This window comes from Mastigoproctus giganteus, chromosome 10, assembly GCF_048544385.1.
Source record: "Mastigoproctus giganteus isolate SK-2022 chromosome 10, ASM4854438v1, whole genome shotgun sequence".
In the NCBI taxonomy this organism is placed as follows: domain Eukaryota; kingdom Metazoa; phylum Arthropoda; class Arachnida; order Uropygi; family Thelyphonidae; genus Mastigoproctus; species Mastigoproctus giganteus.
Genome location: NC_143584.1, coordinates 22,276,444 through 22,302,656, shown reverse-complemented (window position 1 = coordinate 22,302,656; position 26,213 = coordinate 22,276,444). Strand labels below are relative to the sequence as shown.

Below are 26,213 nucleotides of genomic sequence, written 5' to 3'. Positions count from 1 at the left end.
GGAAGTGGTATTAGATTAATTACCTTATGAGTTATCTTGCATTAATCGTGTTGTTGGGGGTTTTGCTGATTGATTGTCTGTTTTAGTTTTAAGTTTTTCAAGGTTTTGTAATCTTATTGATTTGCAGTCTTTCGATTGCTTATTGGTATGATTCTTGCCTTGTTGTTTTTGAAGTTTTAAATTTGATTTTAAGTTATTATCTGCCCTAATGGTTGATATTATGACTGGGTTTATTATGATTACTGGGTAAAATTGATTGTATGTGTATATGCATAGCTGTTAATTAGTTTTTAATTACCTGTTCCTTGTAGTCTTCTTACTTTTCTCTTTTATTTTCTTTTGCTTATATTTCTAGAGGATACCTATATTCCTCTTCTCTTCTGTTCCTTTTTATTCATCCTCTCTTCCCTTTTCCCTTCTTAATTATTTTGAGGTTCCCCTTGTGACAACCTCGTTACATGTCTCTTGATAGTAGAACCTGGCTGCCTCCTCGTGGCTTGGGACCGGCGGGGTAGGGGAGCCTTTGTTCTCCTGCCACCTGACTGCTAAATGCCAGGTGCTGGCTTACAACCTACAACAAAACACACATTAATATACACATAAAGATACAAGCATTTCATTTTGATCTTTTTTTTTTTTAAATGCCAGCCTTGGCACTTTGCCGTTAGATGACTTGGCGGCATATAGGGGAAACCCTGGTTACTGCCTTTACATACAATATATACTTTGTCCTGTTTCCCAAATCTTTACAATCATTTTATGAAAAAACTCAGTTTTTTAATATATATATATATTAAATTATTTAATAGATTGTAAAAAATAACAATAAAACTAAAGCAGAGAATATAAAGAAAGAAGGAAAGTAAAATTAAGAGGAAATGGCAAAAATCAGTGACTGCATAGCATGAGTGACATGTCTGATTGTTTGTTTGTTTGTTTGTTTGTTATTTGGTTTTTAGGAGCTTTAGCAACTAAGGCCATATTGCTCCAGGGATATGTGGTGGTTATTCCTTGACCTTTCCACATCCGCCGTATTTGGTGGTCACAGGCCCGAACCCCGGTCTAATCAAGAAACGTGTGCTATGCACTGCTGCTCCTGGCTACAGAGGCGCCGACATGTCTGAGATATAATATAAATTAAGTTACATATGTAAATTAAAATGTCAGCGGAATGGATAAGAAAATACAACAAAAACCAGTTCTAAATAAAGAAACATCAAAGAGAACAAAAGGGATAACTAAATTAAGAGAAAGTTTTGTGAAAGGAATATATACCTAAAATACCTTAAATAAAGCCAATACAGCATAATTTACAAACCAAAATATGAACAAGTGTAGGCTGGCATCCCCTGAAAATGGCAAAGCCAAATAACATGAAATATCGCAACATTGATATTGTAGAACATCTTAAGTTCTTCAGTTTGCAGAACTTAAGCCTTTCTTGGTAAGAGCACTCCTTTGTTCCCCTCACCAATCTTGTTGCCCTTCTCTGTACTCTTTCTAGCAACTCTACATCCTTCCTAAAATGAGGCCTCCAGATCTGTACACAGTACTCAAGGCGTGGCCTGACCATTGCCTTATACAAAGGGATTATCACCTCCCTCTCCCTGATAGCAAAATTCCTGTATATCATTGACAAGATTCCATGACCTGCTCTGGCAACCTGTCTGCACTGCTCAGCAAACTTCATATTTGGCTGCAAAATTACCCCCAGGTCTTTTTCACTTTCCACTTCCCTGAGTGTAGGGAGTGTAGGAAACATACCACCCAGTTGGTATGTTTCTCTTCGGTTATTGCTACCCATATTCAGTACTTTGCATTTGTCAATGTTAAACTCCAGTTGCCACTTATCGGCCCATTTTCCCAACTTATCTAGATCTAGTTGGAGTAGCATATTGTTATTACTGTCATTAACAACCCTGCCAACCTTTTGTGTCATCTGCAAACTTGGACATTAAACCTGATATACCTTTATCAATAACATGCTATAAGATTTGATCTGGAGCACATATTATTGTTATTAGCTATATGGTGCAAGGAAGCCTGAGGCTTATACTGCAAGAGCTAAAAAAAAAAATTCCCTAGTTACCCTGAGAGAGAGAGAGGGGGGGGGGAAATCACCAAGAAAGAGAAGAATGATGATATCCAGCTCAGGACCCTGGGTGTGCCAAGCCCATACTCACCAGATGTGAACCCCCCCCCCCCCCCCCCGGATTAAACCATGCAGTATAAAAAGTGTATTTTGTATACCAATTCAATGAGTGCACTACACTCTGCATGATACCCAATACACTCCACTGTCCAGTTTTATGTAGAATCCATAATATGCTACTATCTCTCTCTCTCTCTCTCTCATGGTTTGGGAGTACAGTTTTTCTGGATTCCAGGTCACAGTAGAATTAGAGGCAATGAGAGTTAGCAGATGAGGCGAGCAAATCTGTAGTGGCCCTAAGTGGTTACAGTGATTTGGTCCATATACAGACTGTAATCCTATAATATATCACTACAGTTTGACAAGCTCTGTAGAAACTGCATCGGACAAAACCAGTTATCATGTCTTAGAACTCCAATTTTCACAAGATACCCAGAGAGAAAGTTATTCTAATCCGACTTCACATCAGACATGGCTGGCCCATGCATTTTTTTTTTTTTTTTTTTCTTTTCTTGCTGAGCGCTGCTGATCCTCCTCCCCCATGCGAGCAGTGTGAGGAACATTTTATCTATCTGGCATATACTGCTCGAATGCCCGCATTTTAGGAATGCACGATATGTCTTGTTCACTGCTTTTAAACAACTTCTGAGTCTTCTACTCTCAAGCAAATATTAATTGATGCCAGTGTGTCTGAAGTTTTTAAAAATGAGAAACTTGTACCAGCCAGTATAACAATGGCTATTTTATCGCCACCTTCAAAAATAGTACTCCTTTATTCTATCTAGTGATTGTATATATGCATCTGTTTTAACTTGTAATTTATGTATTAGTCATTAATTTGTCTGTTTGTTTATTTAACTTTAATTTTCTCTACCATTATTAGAGAATCTCCTGTGCATTTTAGTGGTACCTCGATTGATTCCACTAAAATAAAGCAAACAGAAAATCCCAGGATTTTCAAAATGGTCCAAAGCACATTTTTGTATAGTTGCAACATCAGTTCTAAGCGAGAGAATTTTCTTGAAAAAGGTACAGTTGATGAATGGATGTAGTTGACAAGTGTCTAAAATTATATTTCTTAATTAGCATTAGCATTAGTAGAGGCATATGATGCAAGAAAGCAAGCTTATTCAGCATCAGCCAAAAAAAAAAAAAAAAAAAACACACACCACTCCCATTTCACCCCTCCGTTCGTTCGAAATACCTGTCCAGTTGAGCTTTAAATTTGTTTAGGCTATCAGCTTCAACAACAAGTGATGGAACTCGGTTCCACCAACCAACCACCCGCTGGCCAAAGGCAAATTTCCGCACATCTATCCGACATCCGTCCTTCCTCAATTTGAATTTATGCCCTCTGAGGTGATTATTCTGAGCAAGATGAAGAATCCCATTGGCATTGAGCATGCTCAAACCATTCAAAGCGTTATACACCTCTATCGGATCACCTCGCCGGTGCCTAGTCTCCAGACTCTGTAATTTGCAAAACTTAAGCCTTTCTTCGTAAGAGCAACCCTTTGTTCCATTCACTAATCTTGTTGCCCTTCTCTGTACCCGTTCCAGCAGCACTACATCCTTCTTGAAATGAGGCCTCCAGACCTGTATACAGTACTCAAGATGTGGCCTAACCATTGCCTTATACAAGGGAATAATCACCTCCTTATCCCTGCTAGAAAAATTCCTGTATATCATTGACAAGACACCATGAGCTACTCTTGCAGCTCGTCTGCACTGCTCAGAGAACTTCATATCTGCCTGCACAATTACCCCCAGGTCCTTTTCATTCTCCATCACTGTCAGTGTAGTACCGCAGAGTTGATGTTGCTCTGGGATTACTGTTTCCCAAATGTAGTACTTTACATTTGTCAATGTTAAACTTCATTTGCCACCTCTCATCCCATCTGTTCAACCTTTCCAGATCCTGTTGCAGCAGCATAGCGTCAGTAGTGTCCTTAACAACCCTGCCAACCTTTGTATCATCTGCAAACTTGGACATTAAACTTGATATCCCATCATCAGTATCATTCATAAACACCAAAAACAACAATGGACCCAACACTGAACCCTGAGGAACTCCACTAATAACATTAGTCCACGTTGAGCAGTGTCCATTGATTACCACTCTGTCTTTTGCCACTCAACCATCCCCTTATCCATAGCAGCAATTTGCCTCCAATGCCATTCTGCTCCAATTTGTGCAGCAGTCTTCCATGTGCAACAGTATCAGAAGCCTTTCTAAGATCCAAATATATAATATCAAAATTATTCCCTGCATCCAGTTCTTTTGTGACTACATCATAGTATCCAATCAAATTGGTCAGGCAAGACCTGCCCTTAACAAAACCATGCTGCATCTGAGCTATAACTGAATTCTTGTCTAGTGCCTCCACCAGTGCCTCCACCTGGAACAGAACTTAAACTAACAGGTCTATAATTACTTGTGTCAGCCTTTGATCCTCCTTTGTGAATTGGGGTTACATTTGCACATCTCCAGTCTATGGGTACCTCCCCTGAGTCCAAAGAAGCTCTCATAATTATGGCTAGGGGTTTGCTTACTTCCTTTGCTGCCTCCTTTAATATAACTGGATAGATTCCATCCACCCCAGGTGCCTTTTTTATGTTTATCCTCAACAATCTCTCCTCCACTTTCCTCTCAGTTATTACAAAATCATCCAGCTCACTGCCAATGTTTACTTTACCTACATCATTCTCCTTCCTGAATAACTCCTCATGCGTGAATGTAGATGCAAAATACTCGTTTAGATTGTTAGCCACCTGTGCAGGATCCTCAACTGTTGAACCATCAATATCCAGTGGACCAATCTGATTCATCCCTTTCCTTCTTGAGTTTAAATATGTAAAGAACTCTTTTCTGTTTTTCTTTGCATCCTTTGCCAAGGATTTTTCGTAGTCTGCCTTTGCCTGCCTAATCTCCTTTGTGACTTGGTTACAGACCAACTTATATCTATCATAGGCTTCCATGTCACCCATTAATTTGTATGTATCCCATGCATTTTTCTTCTCTGCCACATGTCTCATTAGTTCATCTGACAACCATTTAGGCCTAAACCTTGAACAATATTTCTTAGTTGGTATGTAAAGCCTGGTAGCCTCCAAGATTAGTTCCTTGAATGCTTCCCATTTTGAGTTTGCTGTTGGTAACATCATCAGTTGGTCCCACTGTATAGAATTTAAATACTGTCTCAGACCATCATAGTCGCCTTTACGAAAACAAAACCCTTCCCTTTACCTCTGATGGTAGTTACCTCCTTGAGTAAATCCCACTTCAACACACTGTGATCACTGCCACCTAGTGGTTCATTTATCTGCAGATTCTAATCAGTAAAGTATTTAGATTAGTTAGAGCTCCTACTGCTATAAGATTTTATATATTTATTTATGTGTATTTGAACTTTTTGGGGCCCCGATATTAGTAGCCCTTAGGTGCCCACCCTCAAAGTTGACTGTTCAAATGTGAAAGGTACAATGGTGCATATATGTGAGTGGACCGTGGTTCTAGTTCATGTAATTGCTGGATATGTGCAGTTCTTGTATTTTCTCTCTCAAACTTCTATGACCTTATATGCCTGTCCTGGAGTATAAGTAGAAAATTTCTTTATTTTAGTGCATCTGTATGTAAATACACCACTATTCTTAATCCAGATATAACATATTTAAATCATTATTTTAAAATTTTTATATTACTTGTTTATGTTCTTTAGTGTCTTATTATGCCATAAATGAAATTTAAAAAAAATTGTTTTATTTTATTTATTTCTTCATGCAGTTGAAATGCCTGAAAATTGGGTTTTTCTGTATCATATGAATGTTAATAATAATAATAAAAAACATAAAATAAACGTGCACTTAAATCCATAAAGGAGAGGCAGGGGGAGAGAGAGAGAGAGAGAATAGAAAATTATGCACTATTCCCATTTATAACATTACAATAATAATTACAGTTGTAATTTTAGTAAAGGATAGCGAAAGCTTAAAAAACTGTACTCACCTTGAATTAATCTGCGATGGCTTACTTAGGCAGCGTGGTTAATATTTAAGTTGAATTGCTAAATTAAATAAAATTAAAAGGGAGGAAGTAGGTAAGTGTTGACTGAGTTAAAATAGGTGCAAGGAGACAGAAGCATACACATCCGATCCTTGGTTGTCATTGAAGTAAAGAAGCAAAAGAATAATTGAAAACTAAATAGGTGAATATGGTGAAGCCAATAGTCGTTACGGGGACTTTTGTTAGTTAAAACGTCTTCAGTTGGCAATGTATGGAGAGAGAACGCCATGGTATTTAAAAAATTAAATTATACTCTCGTGATGCCTTTTTTGACATGTGGGAACTTTAATCACAAGAGGTTACAAATTGGGGAAAGATTGAAGGGGAGTTTAGAATTTTGAGGTTTGAGTGGTGCTGGTACCATTCAATAGCTAGGGCTTCATATTGAAGTATTCTGTAGCTGGATTTCAGTTTTATGATGGAAATGGCAGAGTCAATGAGGGGGGTTGTGGTTGTGGGCATGAATTGTAAGTTCTGTAACAGATTGGTTAGACATGAGACTATGGAAATGATAATATGCATGGGTGTTGGATGTTTTTGCTAGCCAAATTTGGTAGTAGTACTTCCGATGTAACATGTGTTACAGTTTGGTTGACAATTAATGAGGTATATTATATTATTGAGGTCGCTTGTAGGATATATGTGTCTTTATAGGCGCTGAAGAAGGATCCTAATTTGTTGTAGGTTGAAAAACAAGGGTGATATCAGTGTCGTTAAATAGATGGTGGAACTGTCCTAAGAGTTCATTGTGGTAAGGGAGGACTATGCGGATGTTTGTTTTATTATTGTCAACTCATAAACTCAGTAAAACTTCTAACGTTATTATTCAAAAAGCTGATAAAGGAGACACGATTGTTATAATAGATAAAGATACCTACACCAAAAATTAGAATCCATCTTAGCAGATCCAAATACATACATAAATGAAAATTTATAACATCATAAAACTTAAAAACAAACTCGACATAATTCTCAGGAAACTCAGGCAAAATAAGGAAATCAACTTTTCCACACTACAGCAAATTGGAATCCGCAATAACATCCTCCCCCACATGTTTGGAATCATTAAATTACACAAAACCGACCACCCTTTAATGCCAATTGTTTCATACAGCAAATCAGCTTTCGTTAATTTATCCTCCTTTCTGGTCAAAATTATAACCCCTCTTACTAAATTTTCCACATTCAAGATCAATAACACCAATCAAGGCTTTTCAAAAAATCAATAATGTTACAATATCCGATACAGACATCTTAGCTTCCTATGACGTCACTTTTCTCTACACTAATGTCCATATTCATTTACTTTACAAGCCTTTACACAAGTTTTTAGAAACAGACAATATCTTAACAAAACATACCTCCCTTTCTATAGAGCATATTCTTGAGCTCACCACACTTCTATTTGAAGCAAGATTTTTTTTTAGATTTAACAAAAAAAAATTTCAAACAAATATTTGGCTTACCAACGGGCCTAGGCATTTCGGCCCCATTGTCCGAAATATACCTAGCTGCCATTGAGAGCCAAATTCTACACCCCTTTCCCCCTGAATTAAAACTATACATGCGTTACGCCAGCAACATTCTTGCAATAGGCAACAGATCCATCATTGATAACCTCTTCGTAAAACTCAACTCTGCACAACAGACTTAAATTCACCCTTGAAATTGGACAAAACAAACAGATAAATTTCCTCGATCTCACTCTCTATATAACAGGCACAAAATTAAATACGAAAATTTTCAGGAAAAATACAAACAGCGGTAAATACCTACATTTTGCCTCTCATCACCCCCTAAACACCAAAAAAGCAGTTTTATATAATCAAATTCACAATGCACTAAAGTACAGCTCCTTACCAATCGACCTTTACAACGAAATCCAGTATCTCACTGAGAAATTTATATCCAGAGGTTACCCCCACCAACTTATTTTAAACACAATCTCCATCACTAAAAATAAAATTAAACTTAACAATCCAACCAAAGACAATAATAAAACAAACATCCGCATAGTCCTCCCCTACCACAATGAACTCGTAGGACTGTTCTGCCATCTATTTAATGACACTGATATCTCATTTGTTTTTTCAACCTACAGCAAATTAGGATCCTTCTTCAGTGCCTATAAAGACACACACAAATATCCTACAAGTGACCTTAATAATATAATATACCTCATAAATTGTCTACAAAATTTGGCTCATCAAAAACATCCAACACCCGTGCATATTATCATTTCCATAGTCTCACGTCTAACCAATCTTTTACAGAACTTACAATTCATGCCCAGACCCATAACCCTCTCATTGACTCTGCCATTTCCATCATAAAACTAAAGTCCAGCTACAGAATACTTCAATATGAAGCCCTAGCTACTGAATGATACCAGCACCACCCAAACCTCAAAATTCTAAATTCCAAACTCCCCTTCAATCTTTCCCCAATTTGGAACCTCTCGCGATTAAAGTTCCCACATGTCAAAAAAGGCATCACGAGAGTAAAATTTAATTTTTAAATACCATGCTCTTTCTCTCTCCATACATTTCCAACTGAAGACATTTTAACTGACGAAAGTCCCCGTGACGACTATTGGCTTCACCATATTCACCTATTTAGTTTTCAATTATTCTTTTGCTTCTTTACTTCAATGACAACCAAGGATCGGATGTGTATGCTTCTGTCTCCTTGCGCCTATTTTAACTCAGTCAACACTTACCTACTTCCTCCCTTTTAATTTAACAATTCAACCTAAATATTAACCACGCTGCCTAAGTAAACCATCGCAGATTAATTCAAGGTGAGTACCGTTTTTTAAGCTTTCGCTATCCTTTACTAGTCTATTAACACAGTACTTGCAGATCTCTAAAACTTCACAGTTGTAATTTTAATAATATTAAAAGTATTTTTGAAGATATATTCAGATGTTTTAGTTTCCTATTCTCTTAACCCCCCATCCCCCCCCAACAAAAAAAAAAGAACAAAGGCAGTATCTGCCTTTGGGGATCAAAACTGATTTCGCAAGGGAATAACAAACAGTAGTAGGCCCGCTTTGAGTGCAAGGCTCCAAGAACAGTCCATAAAGTTACTTTATCATTTCCCTTGGGAATTTTTGGAATTGAATCTTTTGGACCCTTGATGACTCTTAATCAGTGATTCAGTTAAATTCCTCACTCATAACCATTTCTCCTACATTGAAGGACTTATTTCAAAATGACAATTTTCTCATCACAGCATTGCTTCACTCTCGCACTGATTACTCAGCTACATCAGTAATTAATAAATGTTATCAACCATGTAAAAGTAGAATAACTATGATATATTTTAAACTCACTTGTCTGTTTATTATAGGTAATATATATTTAATTTTTTTATTATTATTTTCAGTACTTCAAGCAAAAATATGAATATCTGGCTTATGATCCACATGAAATATGCAGGCCTGGAGATTTTGTCATAATAAAAGTATGTATGAGTAATTTCTTCAGTTTTACATATCTAAAAGCAAATTTATATTTATGATGACATTAATAATAAAGTTCAAAATTGTAAGTATTACTATTCCAGGTCTAATTATAATTGAAGCTCAAATATAATGTATATTATAGAAATGAGAGAATAACAGAAAACATAAAAGGTGAAAAGATTGCTGGAAAAGTTGAAAGTTTCTGCCCCCAATATGAAGTTAGTGCTTTCTGTCAGTGAAGCAAGTCAAGAGCAGAGGGGAACTATCATTTCCCTTAAAAAAAAAAAAAAAAAAAAAATTTACTCAGAAGTTGAAAGTGAAATGCCTGTTGAATTTTTTCTTTTTTTTTTTTTACGACAAAAAAAATATTGTGCATAAGGAGTTTGTCCGTGCACGTAAAAGTATTAATTAAAACGTAGAAGAATATGCTAACTCGCAAACATTTGTCACTGCCCCCCTGAGGTGTGAGAATGGAAAAATCAGTTCCTCTTTCATTATGATAGTGCAAACCCTCACACAAGTCTTATCCAACAGTTTTTGGATAAAAGCCAAATCCCGATCTTACTTCATTCCATCATATTCATCACTACCAGACTTCTTTCTGATCTTAGCTCAAGTAATAATGAAAAGCCATCACTATGAAGACACAAACAGCTGTGACAGAATGTATAAACAGTGTTCCATAAAATTATATGCATCCTCTAGTGCTGGTGGCAATATTTCATTGATACAGTGGAAGGCTGTTTCAAAGGAGTTTTGTGCCATCAGTTTGTAAGCATTTTTCATGATTTCTGATAAGATCACTCCTGGAACAAGGGCAGCATTATTCTTGCCATTTCAGTTGATTCAAGTGGCTTGAATTCAAGGTAGGAAATGAACAATTCAAGTGGCTTGATTCTCAGACAAACTCTCTGAAAACTCACAACTCTGAGAAATTTCCAGTGAAGATTATAATAAAGAGAAATACGAATGTAAATATATAGTTCAATCATAATAATCCAAACCAGGTAACAGCTGAAATAACGTTTTTCAATAATTATTTTAAAAAATGTTTTCATGCTAAATAGTGCTTGGAATACCACAAATCAGAAATCCAGTTAATTTATAATAAAGGGTGTCTAGCAGAATTGCTACAATAAAAAATGTATATATTTTATAAATTAATAATGATAGAATAACAGTTTTTTTTTTGCAGGTACAGAAACCGCTAAACTTGTGTAGCCAGAAGAGCAATTGATTACTGAGTACTGTTGTACATGCACGACACTTATCAAAATGGTGCCATTCACCATGCAACAGAAAGTTCAGTGTTGCCTTTGGTTTGCCGAATTAAAGTTTCCTGTTACTGTGCAGACGAAATTCAGACAGGAATACAAATAGAATCCACCTCAGCATCATACCATAGCGAAATAACATAAAAAATTGTTAGAAACAGGTTCTGTGTTGTGAAAGAAAGGAAGCAGCAATCAGGCAGTAGACCCGAATAAAGTTGAAGCAGTCCAGGGAGCTTTTCAACATAGCACTTGCAAATCCATTCAACAGGCTTCACAAACTGTGTATTTCATGATCTACCATGCACAATATTGTGCAAAGAACTTCTGCTACAAGCAAGTGACAAACCTAAACAGAGTGCAGTTGCTCAGGAAATGTTATCATAAATAGATGATGACAATGCATTTCTCCATCTAAAGTCATTTACCATGACTTTGGATTCTGTAATTGGGCCATTCTTCTTTGCAGAAGCCATAGTAACAAGGCACCATACCTGAACATGCTGCAAAATTATGGAATCCCTTAAATATCACAAGGATACCTTTTTCAGTGAGATATAACCTAGGGCTTACAATACCAGGATTTCGAATATCAGGATCCCAGTCATTTTTTTCCGGTATTGAAATACTGGTATTGATACAAAAAATACCGTTTTTTTGGTACTAATTTAAAAAATATAATAATTGTTTATAATTTAACCACATAAACGTTTATAAAATCACCTTGACTGGCATCCTTATCTCTACTAGCAAATGTTCGATAAATCATCGATAGGACACCGTGCAACATTGCAACCTGTCCACAATTCTCGGACGACTTCATGTCTGACCGTATCGTAACTCCCAAGTCCCGTTCCTCCACTACTGACTTTAGTTTAACTCCACCAAGTGTATAAGTTATTTTGGGGTTGCTGTTCCCCAGGTCTAAGACCTTGCATTTTGCTGAATTAAAGCATAGCTGCCACTTTTCTGACCATCCCAGAAGTCTATCTAGGTCACTCTGAAAAAGCTCTGCTTGGCGGCGATCATTAAGTACTCTACTGATCTTTACATCATCTGCAAGTTTAGACCTCATGCCCTCTATCCCTTCATAGATGTCATTTAAGATAATCAAAAACAACAGTGGTTCCAGTACTGATGCTTGGGGAACCCCACTTCTTACATAACCCAATCTGAGGCATAACCATTTATCACAACCCTCTGCCTGGTGCCCTCAAGCCATCGTGCTATCCATCTAAGGACTTTCCCTATGATTCCAGCCTGCTCCAACTTATAAAGTAACCACTCATGTGGGACTGAGTCAAATGCTTTGCTGAAATCCAAATAAACAATGTTGAAATTATTTCCAAAGTCCAGCTCTTGAGTGACCCTGTCAAAATAGCTAACCAGATTAATTAAACATGATTTTCCCTTTACAAAACCATGCTGTGTATTCTACAGAATTCCATTTCCATCTAAATGATCCTGAATTCCACCCTTGATCATTGCCTCCATAATTTTCCCTACTAAAGTTAGACTGGCTGGTCGGTAATTTCCCGTTACACTCCTAGAACTGTCTTTATGTTCCAATTTACACCATTCCAACAGAATCTCTCCAGAGTCCAGTGATGCTCTCATAACTAGCCTTAGTGGCTCAATGCACTCACTTGCCACCTCCTTTAAGATTATAGGGTATATGCCATCAACCACAGGAGCCTTACTCACCTATAGGTGCAAAAATTTTCTCATTAAATAATCATTTGAAATTTCAACATGATTAATTATACTTTTTTTCAACTTCATTTCCATGATATCTCATTGACACAAAGGTTTTTTTATGTAAATATTGATGCAAAGTAACTGTTGAGTTCATCTGCAACTTCAGCTATGGTATCTAATACTATCCCACATCCATTACATAAGGGTCTAATCCAATTTGTCCTTCTGTTCTTTGCATTTATATATGTGAAGAATTCCTTAACTGCACTCTTTGTTCTCTTTCTTCCTTATCCCCACTCTTTGCTCTCTCTCAGATTCAGTTGTTGTTTGGTTTTTAGGAGCATTAGCAACTAAGGCCATATTGCTCCGGGGGTATGCGGTGGTCATTCCCTGACCTTTCCGCATCCTCCGTATTTGGTGGGCACTGGCTTGAACTCCAGTATAATCAAAAAGTGTGTGCTACACACTGCTGCTCCTGCCCACCTGGTTACGGAGGTGCCCTCAGACTCAGTAAAGATACTATAGTGAAATTATACTTCGCTTAATAAAACGTCTTTCTCCTTCAGAAAATGATGAACAAAATTCAACCATAGAAGACCAACATGGAACAGAACAGCAGCGTTCCACAAATTCTTTCCAGAATAAAAAATTGCCTGACTCCAATGAGATTTTAAAAGATGAACTTGAGTCGGAAATTAATGAAATACTTTTAACTATTTTTGCTAAAAAAAAAGTTCAAAGCCTAGAAAATATGGACTGAGATCATCTACAATTATCTCAGTACAATAGCACCACCCAGCATAGAATCCGAAAGGGCGTTTTCTGCCGATAATCAAATATGTACCAAAATTAGATCCATTTTTAACAATCATACTATTGATTGCTTATGTTTCTTAAGAGCTTACTTTATTCAGTCAGGTAGTGTGGATGCTTAAACATAACTAAACTTTGCAGTAACAATGTGGTTTTTTTTTTTTTTTGGAATACCATTATCCTGGTTTTATGAGTTAAAAATACCGATATTAAGATTTTGACCGGTATTGTAAGTCCTAATATAATCCCATCACATTATGCCAATCCAGTGAAAGCCACCCAAATGAACAGTTTCCAGAGAGTTGGACTTGAAGAGCAAGTCCCATTGCATGGCCTTCTAGGTCACCAGATTTGACCCCTTTGGATTTCTGTTTGGGGTGGGGTGTGTAAAAGACCTCGTGTACCAAACATTGGGTGCAGGATGTGTCTTGGCTATGGCAGTGAATAATCATTGCTTGTGGATCTGTTATCTTGCAGATGCTGTGAAACACCTGGAGCGAGATAGAATAATTTCTTTTATATCTGTCGGGCCACCAAAGGCATAGACGTGGAGATCTACTGACATTTTGGAACTTTGCATCTGTGGTTAAAAAATCATGATTCCATCAGCATTAGTTTAAGGAATATATTCATTTTTTTATTGGTAGTAATTCTGCCAGATACATTGAAAAAACATTGAATTATTACAGAAGTGTGAAGATAGATAGATAGAGCTGTCAATTGTGCTGCTTGCACACACATACTTTACAACGGAAAGTTTTTCCCATAGTCCCAACCATATTCAGAAGTGTTGCTGTGAGTTTGCAAATTATATATTGCTGTCAGTTTTTTTTTTAGTTGTATTTGTATGTAGTTATGTTTTAATTCTTTGTCTTTCAGCAGTAGTAAAAGGTAACAAAAAACATATCTCTCTCTCTCTCTGAGAATTATGACATTTTAAAGCAATTTGACTCAGGAAAACATGGAACCAAGTTGATGGTTGGATACAGTGTTGGCAAATATGTGTGTTTTTAATGAAACCCCCAAACACAAAAGTTATTAGAATCTATAGTACTTAGTAATTCGTGTGGGCTGAAAGTTAAGAAGACGGAAGATATTTGTTGACGTTAGGCTTGATTTTATGTGTATTGCACTTTTCATACATCTGAAGGAAGGTTGTTCCGCTAAAATGAAAGGCGAAGAGAGAAAAGTTGGTTCTGTGAGTTTGAAGTTGGACAGTAAATAGATACTGACTAGTTGCAGCATGTGTTTGGACAGGTTTGGAATAGAGAGGGAGAATTATAGTTGCCACTTTAGAACAGTACCCATGGAAGTAAATATAGAAAAAGCATGGATCATTAATTAATCTGACTGCACTCTTGAATGGAAACCAGAAGCCTGAAAGAGGGTTTGCCTTACCGTAGCATATTGTTCCCACAGCCATGGTAAGGCAAATTTGAGATTTTTACAGAGTGAGTAGTTGTTTCGAAGAAAAGTAATGCTGAGAGCAAAAGAAAACCCAGTTTTTTAGATGCAAAGGAAGGAATATTTGTGATGTCCTTATGCCAAGAGAGGAAGATTGAGTCAGGCAACTTATAATCTTTTAAAAATTATAAGTGTATATTATGTTTTTAATTGTATATTATCTTTAGAAGTCACCTGACTTCTAAAGATAATATACAATTCTTTTGTGACTTCCACTAATCCCTAATAGAGATTAGGGATTGCCCTGTTGGTGACAAAAAAGAGATGATGTTCACCAAAGTGAACATATCTTTGAAAGCTTTTGCTGACTCTTTTCACAAAACTTGAAAAAGTGCATTCAATCTTCAATAAAAATAAAACCATTTTTGAGCTCCTTCACATTGTTCTTTTATTGCACCAGTCCCAGAACTTATTGCCATACTTTGTATGATAATTGATTGTTATGATTATGACATTTTCATAACAAATTACATGCAAATTAGTTGATTACAAAATCAACATAGTTAAACTAAAGGGATAGTGGAAGGTTCTGATCCAGTACTCGGTTAATCTCTCTCTCTCTCTCTCTCTCTTGCCTTCCTGGGTAGCACAGTTGGTAGAATCGCCATTCTCCCCACACCAGGTGGAAAAGACCTAAGTTCGAGTCCCATCAATTGATGAACTTGAGTCGGAAATTTTTATGGGCCTTTTTCACAACCTGGCGGAATTAGTCGGTCTCAGGTGAGGGTAGTATGGTTTTTCATCCAGCAGACAGAAACTCAGCCTAAAAATACATGCAATTTACAGACAATATACACTGAGTAATATGGCCTTAGTCAATGATGTTCCTAAAACCCTACTACAACAACAGCTCCCACACACACACACACACACACACACACAATGATCAATTATGAAAATACCATATTAGATTATTGCCCATCACTATAAGAAGGATATATTTCTCTTTGGAACCCTAAAAAATTGTAATTTGCATATTGCTCCCCTTCAGGTAAACTGAAAATATTTATTATATGCAGTTTATTGCTAATTAGTAATTTTTCATCTGTTTATATAACCCTTTTATAAATGGATGTGTGTCAGTGTGACCAGGGCTGGCTAGAAACTTTATTTTACGACAGATATGTCATGATGAGTGGGGTATATCTAGATGTTAACTGTGTATCTGTTATATCAGTGTGATCAAACTGTTCTACTGAAATCTTAAACTAAAGAAATTGACTGCACCGCTAGGCTTTTCTTTTTCTCAAAATCAAGAAAAATGGAGAAATTAATGTTATGGCACATGAGTGCCTTATCTAGAGAAATTATAGCTCCCACTTTCATAAAAAAAGAAAATAACTAGAATTTATATAAAGCTTCTTGTGTGGAAGCTGTATATAAATTCTATATGGAGATTATAGAATTTAGGAGTATAGTATTGAATATGTTGATTAACATACCAATCATGTGGTACCACACTCAAGTTAATGGGAATGAAAAAGATGGGGGGAGAGTAATTGTGCAGTCAGGTAGAAGTTCTCCAAGCAGTGCAGGCAAGCTATCAGGACAATGCATGACGTTTTGTCAATCTTACATAGGAATTTTGCCAGCAAAGATAAGAATGTGAATATCCTCCTTGTATAAGGTAATGGTTAGACCACAGGTTGAGTATTGCATACATCTGGAAGCTTCATTTTAGGAAGAATGTGGAATTGTTGAAATGGATGCAGAGAAGAGCAACAAAAGATTAGTGGAAGGAACAAAAGGGTGCTCTTACCTGGAAAGACTTCAGTTCTGTAAATTACAGTATGTGGAGTCTTGATTGAAGTGCTTAAGGGTTTGAATGGATTGAATAAGCTCAGTGCTGACGGAATCCTTCCTCGTGCTCAGACTACACATGTAAGGGAGCGTAAATTTAAATTGCAGAAGGATGATTGCAAAACAGATGTATGGAAATTCTTCATCCACCTTTTCTCCACCCTGATGATCTCTAAACCAATCCATCTAATGGGCAGGATATCTAATTGTTATAATGCCAAAACTTTTAAAACATTTTGGTAATGATATGTCAGTAGTGATAATAATAACATACTGTGACCAGTTTAATATTTAATTTTATATTAATTATTAGAGATTGTCTTGAGTTTCTACAATTATTTTGGCAGATTCTCTTCTTGAACAGATAAAATATTTTGGTTTGAATGAGACTTCTTCCAACTGCTGTCTTCTGAAAAAATGTCTAACGTTCTTGTCAGAGAATGCAACTGCATGCAGTTGCATTTACTCTGTAAATTGACCTATTATATAATGTATGGTGAACCTTCCAAATCTGGCAGTTTTGAGACCTCATCCTTGCCACATCTTGGAATTTGACAGATTTTGAGTGGTCATATCATAATCATTAACTATGTCATTAGCTGTTTTGCAGAAATTGTATAGGAAATACAATAGTGGAAACCTCACTAACAAGAGTGAGGTTTCCACTATTGGCCAACTGTAATTTGTGAATTTTTTCTGTGAAACTTTTTTAAAATTGAAATTAAAAAATAATAAAAACATACATAAATGCTTTTGAATATTAAATTGACCTTATTTCATCCTGATTGCTGTTTCATCCTGTTAGAGCGAAATTATTTCCAAAAATCAAAATAGATTTAAAAAAAATTAAAATTATTTTTTTAATTTATTATATTACTATATATAACTATAAATATAATACTCAATAATTTTAATACAGTAATATTCTCTATGTATTTATGCATGATTTAATTCAAATTTCTAGATATGAATACCAGCAAACTTTTTTTTTTTTTTTTTTTTTGTTTTTGTTTTTTTTTAACTCAAGCCAGAAAACAATATCTGGCAGTTGAACTCAATTGATCTTTGAAGTTAAGTTTCATATTTCTATTAAAATTGTCTACTATTAGTTGGAAACGCAAATAAGAGATTTCAAAACAATTTGTACATCAGAACTATCTAAGCCTGATTTAACCATATTCTGTTTTGAAAATAAGTTCAAGACTAAGGAGTTACCCAAGGCTGAGTCCAACTCTGTTCACAATAAAAATTAACCTCATCACACAAAACATTCCTGAAACTGTTTACACACATTTACCTGCAGACAACCTCACTCTGTCTCATGCCACTCACACAATATGTGCACCATAGATAGATAATTGCAAGGTGTTCTAAATAAAATAGATGCATTGCAAATAGGTAACCAAGCAATCCCACTTAAACACTGTCTGATTTCTTGGATTGATCATGGCTGATAAACTAAATTTCTTTGGGCTCATAAAATATGTGTGTAATGTCTGTTTAAAGAAATTAAATATTCTGAGGGCAATATCTTCCATGAAATGGGACACAGCTTGCTTTTCACTGCTGCACATATACTGGAGTACGATAAGATCTAGGTATGATTACGAAGTTCCCATCTATAACTTATTTTGCTAGAAAAAGTGTATTAAAATGGCTTGATCCTATCCATCATAGTGCATTGTCACAGGAGCATATTTGAATACCACCAGTACAAAGTTTATACACTGAAACCCACACCTCCTCTTAGTCTTTGCAGACAAGTTCTTCCGAATTATGCTGCAGAAATTTAAAGCATACTTAACCATTCAACATGGCAGTACCTACATAATCTAAATTGTGAAATGTTACATAGAAACAAACCAAAAATTTTTAAACCAGCCGGCATCAGACTAAAACAAGAACCCAAACAATGGATATCAAGCCTTCACTCAAATTACATACCTGATACTTTTCATACACACTTTTCTCCTGGTGTAATACAATCCTCCCTATTGTCACACATAATAATCTCAACTTGGCAGTAAAGCATATTTTCATAAATGTCCACTTTATCATAATGCTCAATAAACAGTTTTTCAATCATGTGTGTTTTCATTTCATGTGTGTTTGAATTATTTCTACCTTGAATTTATTTAAGCAGTCAACTTCTATGATGGCAGTCGTGCACCATAAAAACCAAACCAAAAACAGATGGCAGTTTGTTCCAGCAATCAACCACCTGCTAGCTAAAGGCAAATTTCTGCACATCTGTTCTACAACTGTCTTTCCTCAATTTGAATTTATGCCCCCTCAGGTTTGTAATCTGAGCAAGAGAAAGAATCCCATCAGCATTGAGCATGCTCAAACCATCCAAGGCCTTATACACTTCAATCACCTCACAGGTGCCTATTCTCCAGATGCTTCAATTTGCTGAACTTAAGCCTTTCTTGGTAAGAGGACCCCTTCGTTCCCCCTCACCAATCTTATTGCCCATATCTGTACTAGAAACTCTACATCCTTCCTAAAATGAGGCCTCCAGACCTGTACACAGTACTCAAGGTGTGGCCTGACCATTGCCTTACCTTCAAGCTTCAATTCAATTCGACAGCAAGAGGTAATATTAGCTCGCTTGAAAATTAGCCACACTAACATTACTCATGATTATCTCTTAAGAGGGGGGAAACTCCCCCTCAGTGTCATCACTGTAACACTACAATTTCCGTGAAACATATCTTTGTCGAATGCACAAACTATGCGAGAGAACGCCAGAACCTTCTGACTACTGACATAACGAAAGATCCTCTTACACTTGTTTCATTCTTGGGTAATAAAATAAATGTCTCAAACATCATTACTTTTTTCAAAAGGATTAATACATATCACCTCCTTTAGCTATTTAAAAAAAAAATAATAATTTTGTAGCTATAGTTAGGAAATTATCCCTACCTGCAAGAAATAACATCCATAATTACCATATGTATGGCACACTATGGCCATAGATGCTGATGCACCAAAAAAATTCCCAACCAACCATTGCCTTATACAAGGGAATAATCACCTCCTTATCCCTGCAAGAGAAATTCCTGTACATCATTTACAAGACACCATGAGCTACTTTTGCAGACTGTCTGCACTGCATGGCACAGAAAACTTCATATCTGATTGCACAATTACCCCCAGGTCTTTTTCATCCTCTACCACCCTGAGTGTAGTACCACAGTTGATATATTACTCTTGGGTTACTGCTACCCATATGCAGTATTTTACATTTGTCAGTGTTAAACTTCAGTTGCCACCCATCTGCACAACCTTTGTATCAGCCAATTGTTGGTTGGGAATTTTTTTGGTGCATCATATACCTGATATACCTTCATCAATAAATACAGAAAACAACAGTGGACCCAATACTGAACCCTGGGGTACTCCACTAATAATATTAGTCCACATATAACAGCTGTTGATTACCACTCTGTCTTCTCCCACTCAACCATCCCTTTATCCATAGTAGCAATTTGCCCTTAATGCCATGCTGCTACAATTTGCAGTAGTCTTCCGTGCACAAGAGTGTCGAAAGCTTTTCTAAAATCAAGTATAAGATATCAAAGTTAATTTTTTGCATCCTGTTTCTTTGTTACCACATAGTATCCAATCAAATTGGCCAGACAAGACTTCCCCTTAACAAACCCTTTGGCTATAATGTTATTTTGCAATCAATATAAACATGGTGATAGCAAAATAACATTATAGCCAAAGTAGCTTTTGCACCAAAAATCTACAGACATCAGATTTGCATTATTTGAATCATATACAAAACAACCTTGAAAAACTTACCTACATACTCCAAAAAAAAAAAAAAAAAAAAAAGTTGAAAAATAATGATAAAATAAAATACTGTATTTCTCTACTGCAACTTTTTATGTAGTACAAAAAGTATTATAATATGAAGCATTGCTTTCCAAACTTTAATGTTTTGCAAAGTTCTTAATCATAGACAATTCTTATTCTAATCTGGTTCTTGGCAATTCCTGAATGGTTCTGAGGACCTGCCAAAGACCAGAAGACCAGATGTAGAAAAGGAATTGGCTATGATGAAGAACATCTTTCTACAGAAGGATTATCCCAGGCATTGACTACATCATGACTAATTCAAGAGATTTACCATGCTGCCTACCATAGGGCTGTAAAACTAAATAAATTATATCAATGCACTAGATATCATGACCTCCGTAGCCAAGTGGTCCAGAGTGGGAGTGCACCAAGGTTCAAGCTCCTGACTGCTAAATACGGTTGATCAGCCAACCCACACTGGACCAGCATGGCAGATTATGGTCCATTTCCCTCAACATGAGTCGTTGAGGAGGCTTCCATCCTGCAGTGGGTTATGATGGCTGCAGTTTACCTTTCTTTTTACTAGATATCAGCAGTTTTCTTAGCCAGAGCTGCCAAGAAATGTAACATTAACATTTAGTTCATAGGACTGAAGAACTCAAAACAGCTTTTCATCTCCACCTGGTCGGAGGCCCAGTAGATTGGTATACTTTGGACTGATGTTTAGAAAAATTGAAAAGGTGGGGTTGGGAGGAAGGAAAAAAATATAAGAGCACTGACTGCACTATCAAAGTTCCAAAATAGTCAACAATTCCTGGATGCAGATACACCATTTTAAACTGAAAGAACCCTACATACTCTCTGTGAACATATATAAAGCATCACCTTACCATTGAGAATACTCTTCTTGTTTAGTGTAGTCAGCCAGAGACTCATTAAAGTTGACATTTTAGCATCTCTTTCATGCTTATTGAGGAGCTCAGGTTTTTGTTCAATAGAACAGTCCTTTTCCATTTTAGCATGTTGGATACACACAGATTCAAATTAAAAACTCAAGAGGAAAATGTTAAAAATAATCATACAATAGTAAAACTAAAGGAATTTCCGAATTGTGACTAGGGTGGGCTTATTAGGCAGAAAGTAAATGTGTGGTTGCTGTTTCTAAGAAATTTAAGAATCGTTCTACAGGAACATTATTAAATATATAAAAAAATTGCCTGTAATAGATTCCACGTTTCTTTTTATTATCCAGCTGAGAATGACACTTCCATTGACTGTAAAATCTCTGGTTAAGCTGCAACCCAAATAATCAAGCATCTGCTGTAACTATTTTGGTGTGCAAAACTTTGAAATTTATTTATATGTAGTTAAAAATTAATTTATTCCACTGTAACATTAATTTACCTTTAAAGTATGCAGAAGAAGGCATTGATTTATCATTGTCTGATGTACTGTAGAAATCCTTTAATTTATCCACATCTTTAGTATTCATTTTATTTTATAGGAATTACCAGAACCACTTAGTCTGAAGGTAAAACATAAAGTGGAGAAAGTGATTTTCCAGACAGGAAATATTATTGATCCAATTACAGGTCGCAAATGCGAGTGGGGTAGGTATATTGATGAACTGGAAGAGGAAAGCGCTCTGTTCGGTTATAAACCTCGCTATAAGAAACAGAATACTTCAACACCCCAAAACTCTCTTCCATCATCATAAATACATTTATAAAATAATAAAGGATTTATTTTAAAGTGAAAACTTAAATTATAATAGAGATGCTTTTTGATCATAGAATGGAAAACAGTATTTTCTTCTACTGTAAAAGAAAATTACTGCACATTAGATGCCATCAGTACTTTTTTTTTTTTTTAATTTTTTTTTTTTTTTGTACCATGTGTTGTTTAATTCCAATAAAATTTGTGAAACCATAAAATCAGTGAGTTAATTTTGAATTAACACTTTAACATCTCTTTCATGTTTCAAGGTTTCCAGTTATGGCCAACTGCTGTCCAATGGTGAAGTGGAAGCCCTGAAACAGCTGTCACAGAAATGCCTTTAGTTTAAATTGAATTTAAGCTACAAAACCAAAACAGGAACCCAGTAGTGTTCTTCTGTTGGCCTAAAAATACACTGCTACAATTAAACAGTGATATCAGTCAGCTTATTTCCAAATATAATGGGGAGGGAGATATTTACTAAGCTATCATTGCTATATAATTTAAGGTTACAAGCAAAAAATCTTGAAACCATGGTTAGTAAAAACCATATTGTCTTAACTTGAATTTTACTACTAATTCATTCGCATTTATGGAGAATAGCTGCTGGGGAAAAAGAAAAAGTATTCATTATTGTGAACAAAAAAGATAGATTTGCTTCTGCATTTATCAAAACAATTTTTTTTAATATGTGAATATCCTAAGATTTATATTTCTACGCCATTTATTGTAACTGTGGTAAAATTGAATATACTGATTACATAGAAAATAAATGTATATGAACAAAACAAAAGATATACAAAATTGAAGACACTTGCACTGGAGAGGAGAAGTTTGCACTTTTCTCCTCTAGTGCATGTTATTACATGAGCAATAAAGAACTAATTTAAAGGATCAGCAATCCCACCTAAAGCTGCAACTGTCTTCATATTACATCAGACCTGCAGGAATTAAAATTGTTTGGCATGGACTTAACATATGCCATATACTATAACATTACAAGTTCTTCATGTTGCAGCATCTACTTTCAAATGAGTTCTTAATCAGCTCTTTAAAATTTTATAAGATAAAATACTGTCCAAGGTGTACAAATCTTTATAGATGTAGTCTGTGTTGGCAATTATAAAATAAGTAAGGATTGATTATAAGTATATTATTCACTTTGTTACATGACCAGCTCTACATATAATGAATTTCAATATAAATAAGCTTTTATTTTAATTTGGCTATTCATCTTGAGAGTAAAGTACTTACCATAAATTTAATAGTTTAATGATATTAAAGTATATTTTCAATTCTTGTAAGCTATGAGAAAGCAAAAACGTTGTTGCAAAGTTAAATCCAAGTCTTTATATCATTCAAAATATGGAATCATTAAATTGTTTATCTTAAAATATTAAGCTTACATTTTCTGCTACTTAAAAGTTTAAAATCATCAGTTGTTAAAAATAATTAAGTCTGTTTAATTATTTTTAACATTTTTAACAGAATGGAGATTTATGTACTTTTACATTGAGAAAGAATGTCATGTTTTTCCAACACAAGCACTGTTATAATTTGATAATTCATATATCAATACAGAACAATTAATAAAACATTTATCCAACTAACAATCCAGTAATGTAAATAGTCCACTGCTTATCTGACATGAAACTCACGCAAGCTGTGTTACTGTCCATGTGGTTTCCATGTCTTTTCTCAAAGAAGAGGTAGATGAGGCTGAAGATGATGATGATGATGAAGCAGCAGCTTCATCATTAGCATCTGTACAATCTGATGTTAGAGGTAGCTCTGTTTGTTCATCAGTGGGAGTTTTAAGATCAACTTCAACCATCTTTAGCTTACGAAGTGACCAACTGTCAGATTCCAGTGAGTTGGCACGTTGACGAACAAGCTGTAATTGTGGAACATTTGAGTGATTGTCTTCCAGGGGCTGTGGTGTCCATGTCTGAGTTTTACCCTCATTTATTGGCTCACCATCATCATCTACACTCACTGTCTTCCTTTTGTCTTTTGTTGCTTGATTATGTGTACTTATTATAAATATAAGAAGTCCAACGTGTAGTATATATGCACCGAGTGCTATACAACCAAATACCTAAAAAGAAAAACATTCAATATTAAAGGCCTATTATAATTGAATCCAAAAAAAAAAAAAGTGATAAAAACTTAATTTTTCAGTTGAAATAAACAGAATAATCTAGTCTGATTTGAAAGTACTAATGGGTCCAAAATTGTTACAGATGTATATATCCACCACACCAGCTTTTACAAGTTACTCCATAAAATTTACAAATAAAAAAAAAAGTACAGAAAGCATACTTTTTTAAATTTCGCCCATGTCTGTTAGATGTAGAGACATACTGTGTTTACTATATTTAAGTCATAAAAAGGGAGTGCATTTTTCAGTTTTGTACTTTGTGTTTAAATGATATTAATATAACGTATGGTGCAAAAAATATTTCAGCATGCAGATGTGATGTTTGCAACATGAAATGCCAAAAATAATATTAAAAAAATTTGTTTTTCTTCAGAGATAGAAACTGATTTGGATGTTATAAAGTAGGTCTTTTGACTTCATTTTTTCTAGTCCATATTTTGAGATATACATAAATATTGTTTATGCTTGGTTTATCTTTAATTTCATTTTATTTTTACAAGTAATATTAATTAATTAAATTTAATAACACCACTAAAATAAATCAATTTGTACCGAGTTGCAACAAGCAATTAAGAAGTATGTAGAAGAAATAGTGATTGAAGACAAAGTCACATATGTATATCCTAGTACTGGGATGTGTTTGCCTAGCAAAGTAAGTAAATAAAGGAGTAGAGCTTTTATTTCAATGCAGACACTGAAATAATTAGATAATCAACACTTTGGATTATATTATTCTGTAATGTTGTCTTAAGAATGCTCTACTACTACACCCCCCCCCCCCAGTGACAGGCTTGGGCTTATACTCAATTTAGAAATGACAGTTATCCACAAATTGCCCCAAGTGGAGATTTTTACTTTCTTGCACACACACCACTGAGGAAGATTATATAGGTTAGTTATTCCCCATTCAGCACAAGGTTTTCAGTTGATCCAAAGCTGTCTGATCAGGAAGGCAGAAGCAATGAAACAGCTGTCATGGAAGTGCCTTTGGTTAATTTAATTTAAACTAGAGGCACTACCATGACATCTGTTTGATTTCAAACATTACATTTAAAATGAATAACTGATTCACCCCTTTGGTAATCTTATTCAATTTAAAACATTATTTGCTTGTTAACAGATAGAATATTTTTACAGGGATGGGATACACTTAATGTAAATGGATGCTAATAGAAGTAGATGCAAGAACATTTTGCTGATGCTGTTGAGTCAGTGTTGGCTGGGAGGAGGTACAGAGAATAACAATTTAACATCAACTGCAAGCAGAGGTGAAACTGATTTATACACTGCTTCTATTTTGACATGCAATAACCTGAAAAGCAGGAGGGGGTATCGTTACAAAGCCTGCTGGGTATCCACATCGGACTAGTAATTATGTAGACTGTAAGAATTGCTAATACTGACTAAAAGTTAAATGATTTTATAATAACAGAAAGTAAGATGAAAGAGAAAACTGCCACAGTTAAAAGTGAACATAGCCCCTTGGTTTGCTGAAATCTGTCCAGTTATATTAAAAGAAACTGTAAAGGAGGTAGTTAAACCTCTAGCCATCATAATGGGAGTGTCCTTACATTCATAAGAAGTACCTGCAGATTGGAGATGTGCAAATATATCTCCTGTTCAAAGTTGGTTCAGTGGGCAAAGTGAGTAATTAATAACCTGTAAGTTTAACCTCTGTACCAGGGAAGATAATGGAATTAACAGTTAAAGAAGTAATGCAAGATCATCTTGATAGCAGTAGACACATAAGACAATCACAGCATGGATTTGTTAAAGGCAGATCAGGCCTCTCCAGTCTG

At 35.5% G+C, this 26,213-nt stretch overlaps 2 protein-coding genes across 3 annotated transcripts in view; one reads left to right on the top strand and one right to left on the bottom strand.

Annotated features, from left to right (window-relative positions):
• mRpS17 (mitochondrial ribosomal protein S17) overlaps nt 1–22,292 on the top strand; it is a 31,616-nt gene extending 9,324 nt beyond the window's left edge. The window contains exons 2-3 of the mRNA XM_090383349.1: nt 9,603–9,680; nt 22,042–22,292. Of these exons, the coding sequence (XP_090239475.1) occupies nt 9,603–9,680; nt 22,042–22,254 (291 nt within the window). The 3' untranslated portion in view covers nt 22,255–22,292. The remainder of the gene's footprint in view (nt 1–9,602; nt 9,681–22,041) is intronic.
• A 1,502-nt stretch (nt 22,293–23,794) lies between these two features.
• LOC150078850 (uncharacterized) overlaps nt 23,795–26,213 on the bottom strand; it is a 73,495-nt gene continuing 71,076 nt past the window's right edge. For both annotated transcript variants that reach the window (XM_090382631.1, XM_090382632.1), the window contains exon 5: nt 23,795–24,351. In XM_090382631.1, the coding sequence (XP_090238757.1) occupies nt 23,908–24,351 (444 nt within the window). In that variant the 3' untranslated portion in view covers nt 23,795–23,907. The remainder of the gene's footprint in view (nt 24,352–26,213) is intronic.